Below are 6000 nucleotides of genomic sequence, written 5' to 3'. Positions count from 1 at the left end.
GGGCATCTAAAGCCCACCTTATACCTCCAACAAAACTCATGAAACTAACATTATGTAAATACTGGCTTTCTTTTTTACCTGTATATCGTTATGCAATACTTTTTTAATTCAATTGAACTTAAGGCCTGTTTAATGATGATTGCAGAAATTGAATTACAGTACATGTGCAGGTGCTATGGCAATGAGATGGATTATTACATGGAACATGATAGAATAATATGCTTAAGTTAGGTTCATGACTACAACATAGAGTACAGCATAGTGAACATCATGAATAATTAACTTTTAAATGGCCAATAACCACAGTCATCTCTAGGAACATGTTTATTTATTATCTCAGCTTTGTTAGAATATCATAAAAGGTGCAATTTTAAAAATGGTCATGCATTTTAAAGGAAGATACAGAATATATTAAATGTATAAGACTGATCCTGTGCATTTTTCAATTTGTGAGAAAAATAAAGGGTTAATGTGATTAAGCCAAACTTAACATACTGTACACACCACAAACAATCTCTTGAAAGAATCAATGACAACAAAACATAAACAACAAGCTTTAGAGGAAATTCTGGACACCACTGAGATGATTCTCCTACTCAAGAGTCCTGTGTGGTGCCCAGGGCGAGCCTTAGTTTCTCCCAGAAGACCCGTGGGTCCTCTCCGGCTTTGGGCCAGCGGAGGTACGTCCGCTTCCTCAGCAGGCTCCTGATCCTGTAGTGTGCTGACAGCCGGTATTCCGGAATGTCCTCCAGGAACACCAGAACCAGAACGTCCTTCTTCTCGTCAAACAGCCGGAAGCTGGCCACCTGAACTTCCCTGGAGCACCACTCGCTCTCCAGGTAGTGCTGGCTGATGACACAGATGGTCTTGCGGCTGCCGTAGATGCCGTCTATGATGTTGTCCACGATGAATTTTCCTGGTTGGAAATCCCGATGGTGCAAACACAGTCTCCATCCCTGTTCCCCTTCTAGCTTGGGAAGCAACGTGCCAGTGACCCAGTGTTCGTCGTGGAGGTTGTAGGAAAGAAAAGCATCATATTGGAACCTGGTTGTCTTTTCCGGTTCCTTTTTCTTTTTGTCATAGAGAAACGCCAAGAACAAATAATACGCATAAACTATTTTCCAGCGTAGGAAGTGATAGAGGAGGGACGTGACCATAGTCAGGAGCACCACAGAAGTGCTGGAAATATAACAATAAAACCCAAAGTCAACCGAGCAAGAATGCACGTCTAACTTTAGAAGCTCAGTTCCTATCAAATTTGGTGGGCTATTGCACCTAAATGCATTAGCTGCCAATACTTGCGTGTGATTGTTCATCTTTACCCATTTGATGAACCCTTCATTTGAACAGTCACAGGTGAATGTATTCCCTCTCATGTCAAGAAGCTGCAATGCTGGAAGGGCCTGTATAATTGTGTAATTGAAGGAGCTTATTTGGTTAAAACTGATCTGCAAATATCGTAGGTTTTGTAGTTGTGCTTGTAAAGCAAAATCTAAAGTCTTTAGGTTGGAGTTTCTTAAATGCAGTTTTGTGAGATTTCGCAGAGGCAAGAATGTATCAGGAGAAAGAAATACAAAGTGATTTTGACTAAGGGCAAGTGCAGTGAGCTGAGCGTTGTTTGTGAAGAGATTAACATCTAAAGACTGAATTCCGACATTTTGTGCCCAGAAACCTGATAGTTTTGTCAAATTCCACAGCAGATTTACAGGTAAATAAGTACTAATTTGAGAATGTGTCTGAGAAAAGACTGTAAGCACTTCAAGAGACTTCAAATGACAGAAAGGTGGTGTTTTATACCGCTTTGTTCTGAAAAGGTGATTATCGTGCAAAAGCAGTTTGCTTAGATTTGGTAGGCCTGAAAATATAGCTGGGGTGAGGTATTTATCTGTAATTTTATTTGTTTGCAAGTCAAGGGTCTTCAAGCTAGTTAGTGAATCAAATGCTCCTGCTTCAATCGAGTCAATTTTATTGTCATGTAAAACTAAATGAGTGAGTGATGTTAAACCTCTAAAGTCATCAGTTTTGATAGAGTGCAAAGAGTTTCCGCCTATATTCAAATATTCCAACTTCGGTGGACCATTTTTGAAAGCGCCTCTCAAAATTCCAATATAATTTGACCCCAAGTTGAGCTCTGTGAGATTTCTGAGGTTTTGACAAACACAGCTATTGATCTCGAAAATGAAGTTGTTTCTGAGGATGAGTATTTTGAGATTATTAAGGTTTTCAAAGGTGGAACAATCCAATCGCTCAATTCTGTTGAATTTAAGACTTAAGGTCTCCAACATTGATAGATTATGTTTGGGAATGTCTGAAAGGTTATTTTGACCCAGGCGTAAATTGGTTATATTTTTTAGTGAGGTAAGGAGGTTTTCCAGTTTTGTAAGATTATTATGATATAAATTCAAAAACTTTATGTGAGTGCATTTGTCTAGCCCTACTCCGGTAATGTTTGTGATACCGTTATCACATAGTGTCAATTCTGTAAGTGTCGGAATCAGACAAGCTTTTTTGAGAATAGCCTTTAGATCAGTGACATTGCGCAAGTTTAGCTGGGAAAGGGACTTATCAAATGTTTGCAGAATAAAATCCATAGATGGAATATTAATGCCAGACAAATCAAGTCTCCACACATTCCTAAAAAAATCTGTGCTCTGCACCTTCCATTCCAAATTCGGAACTGAAAAGCAGAAAGACAAATCAATGGCTGTGAGGTTGGGGAAAATATTAGTCGTAATCCTGAAAATGCTGATTGGATTGGATGATAAATTCAGTATTTGAAGATGGAGGGATGAATTTGAAATATCCGTCGACTGAAAATGTGCAATATTGTTGTGTGCAATGTGAAGTTCTTTCAGAGTTTCTCTCTGGAATATGGGTTGCAGATTTGTTATGTTTCTCAGGTTATTGCCTGACAGTTTCACACACTCCAGCTTGGAAAATATTGAAAATGCTGACGGAGCTATGGTGGAAATGTTATTGAATTCCATGAGAATCACTTTTAGATTAGTCAGGCCACTGAACAATTCATTTGTGATTTTGATCAAATGGTTCCCGTTTAGGTTCAACTGTGTTAAGGAAAGCAAGCTTCTGAAAGCACCTCTCTCCACACAAGAAATGTTATTGTGTGAGATGTTTAATATCTCTAAATGTACAAGATTTTGAAAATTATGTATCTTTATGGCAGTAATCTTATTGAAAGAAATGTCTATGGTGGTTAGAGTAACAGGAAGGTTTTGTGGAACTTTCTGGAGGTGTTTTTTGATGCACAAAAAACGTGTATGGTTTCCCACTGGCTTGTGTAAATTGCACTCGCCAAATGTGAATCCATTCACATGACTGGTGTAAGATATAATGTACAGAGTGATGAGGAGAGGAGCACTGAGAGATCTGTGTAGAGTCGAGGTCATGGTGCTGCTTTAGGTAGCAGAACGTCGTCCACCTCCAGACGTCAAGCTCAGAGTGGTCTCAGTCCGTAAGTGTGAATTTGTCGATGTTGTTCATGCAGCAATCAATCCTTTGCATCTGTGATGGAAATAGAACAGAATATAAAAGATTGTACACAGTTTATGTGGCATTGTGTGTATGGAATTGCTGTGTGCGTGCGTGTGTGTGTGCGCGTGCACGCCTTCAATTTGAGCAAATGTATTATATTGATTGATACACAATACAATACAACATATCAGTACAGAGAGTAGGCCTATTGAGAGTAGGCTAAGCTCACATTCACAATGCACTAGCTTGGGCCTAAGACCTTTTAACAACATGATCATGACTGATTAAAAAAAAAAAAGAATGCATCAGTTTTGGCCTTTCGTTTATGCACGTTTTAGAAACGTCCTTCAAAAATCTGTTAAAAATAGCCCTTGTACGGGGCTAAAACCCACCTGCAACAATAGTGTTTCTATCGTTATCCACAAGACGCGTTCATACATACAAAAAAAAATTTGAATTCCATGTGTGTGTAAGCAGTATCTGGCTAAACATCTAACCTCAAAGAGACAAGTCGGCCCAGATCAGGTCCTGGAGGTGGCAGTCTGGTGGGCAGTGTTGCCAGATAGGGCTGTTTCCCACCCAATTGGGCTGCTCAGGATGACCGTCTGTGGGTAACAAAAGGGTACAAAAAGGGCATCGGGATGGGTTTCTGCAGATTTATGGACATATAAATCAATGGAGGTTTGTTTTTTTTTCATTTTTTGGGCTAGAAATCATCAGTCTCATCTGGCAACCCTGCTGGTGGACTGAGTGGAAACTAAGTCAGTCCCTCCAGGATTTTGCACTGGGATTTTGTGATTTTTGCGGTCAAAATGTCTGATTTTGTGGCTGCATTTTCTCATTTTTTGCAAAGATTTTGCGCCCCTTTCTGGGGGGTTTTTGGTAACTGAAAATCACAATCAGTCTAAGCAGGCTCAAGACAAAAGAGAGAGAGATTCAGAAACACACTTTCTTTTAATTTTCTGTAGAAATCCCAACACAAATTACATTTACAAAAGTTACATTTGGCCATGGGGGTAATGGCCTTGTGGGTCTTAAGCTTCTGCTAACACTGCACGATGGAATTTCACTGTTTAAAAGTTCACAGCCCACGACTCACGTCCTCACAACACGAGCCGACAGTCGGATGCGAGCGAAAGGCTTCCACCGTACGACGCGACAGGCATGTTTCCCCGGTCTGCAGAAGAGGGAACATGCGCACCTGAGGTGGAGATGAGGTCGCGCTCAACAGCGAATCGCACGGCCCTATTAATTTGTGCATGTGAAGTGTCAAATCGGGTCGTAGCACTGCTTTAACTGTGCGATTTACGCACGAGCCACGACCAGAATTTCAAACCGTTTTGATTTTCTTGCGACCCTGCGATTGCACGATCGTGAGGCGAAATCGCTTGTCGTTACCCCATGTACACTGCACGATGCGAGACTCACGATTGACCTGCGATTGAGCAAGAAATCAGCCCGACTCTCTCTCGTGCGAGTGCCAAATCGGGGCAAAATCGGGGCAAAAGTCGCACAGTGTAAGACCAGCTTTAGTCGGCAATCCTCTGTGTCAAAATAGCTGCAAACATTTAGTGTCACTGAAGTTTGAACAGTAGGTGGCAGCAATGCAACATGCTGGATGCCAGCTGCCTATAAACTCCACAGAATGTTGAAGGGGACAAAGGGGAAAATTTGCGGGGAAAATGCGGCTTTACAGGAATTACGTGGCATCGTGAAATCATGCGGAATATCATTGAATTTGCATGAATACACACGATCGCTGAATCGCGAAAAACTGGAGGGACTGCTAAGTAACTCTAAACAACAATAAAATTAATCAGTTTTAATTGACTGCTGTAAACACAAGATACTAGATAGATATATATGTTGGCACAGCCGCAGTAGTCCTGGAAGTTTAAACTCTGAGGAGTGAAAGAGATGAAACCATGTTGTAGAAGTGTCCGTCGGCAGTTGCCTGGTAATATCACCAGACTTAATCACAAGTGAGATAAGATCTGGAGACCTCCTCACTGTAAATAAAAGAGCAGGGTTACTCAATTAAAAGTCCGCGGGGACCAGTTTTTTCCTAATTAACGATGGTAAATACCATACAGCATTACATCCTGGTACACCAGCTGCACACACGACAACAAGATGATGTTACAGCGCATCATTAAAACAGCAGAGAGAATCATTGGATGCCAACTACCCACACTTGAGGAGATCCACCACACACAGAGCATTAAACATCCTTAAAGATCACACACACCCTGGTCACAGGCTCTTCACCATGCTACCATCTGGCAGGCGCTTTAGGACTCTGTGTGCCCGCACTACGAGAATGAAGGACAGCTTTTACCCTACTGCCATTAGACTCTTGAACTCAATTCGTCACCTGCCCCCCTCAATACTTCAGGACTATCGATACTGTGAGATGCACATGGATTTTTATATATTATTTATTTACTGTTAATCTTTTATTTGGTGGGCATTTGTGGGTTGCTACTAAACATAATCTCGCTATATTTA

The 6000-nt window shown here is 41.0% G+C and overlaps 1 protein-coding gene across 1 annotated transcript; it reads right to left on the bottom strand.

Moving 5' to 3' along the window:
• Positions 1-388: 388 nt before the first annotated feature.
• On the bottom strand, positions 389-3407 carry LOC134453948 (toll-like receptor 13). The gene is made up of 2 exons (XM_063204694.1): positions 2434-3407; positions 389-2190 (listed from the first exon to the last, which is right to left on the bottom strand). Exons 1-2 carry the CDS (start codon positions 3405-3407, stop codon positions 597-599), a joined length of 2568 nt encoding a protein of 855 aa, XP_063060764.1. The 3' UTR covers positions 389-596.
• Positions 3408-6000: the final 2593 nt, after the last annotated feature.

The sequence above is a fragment of the Engraulis encrasicolus genome, chromosome 8 (genome assembly GCF_034702125.1).
Source record: "Engraulis encrasicolus isolate BLACKSEA-1 chromosome 8, IST_EnEncr_1.0, whole genome shotgun sequence".
NCBI lineage: Eukaryota > Metazoa > Chordata > Actinopteri > Clupeiformes > Engraulidae > Engraulis > Engraulis encrasicolus.
This window is presented reverse-complemented; position numbering and strand designations above follow the sequence as displayed.

Excerpts from the sequence above, each read along its gene's own strand:
- LOC134453948 (XM_063204694.1), bottom strand. The coding sequence starts at position 3,407 with ATGACCTCGACTCTACACAGATCTCTCAGTGCTCCTCTCCTCATCACT. Across the intron at positions 2,191-2,433 it reads ACAAACATTACCGGAGTAGG|AAACAACTTCATTTTCGAGA; the intron begins GCTAGACAAATG and ends ACTCATCCTCAG.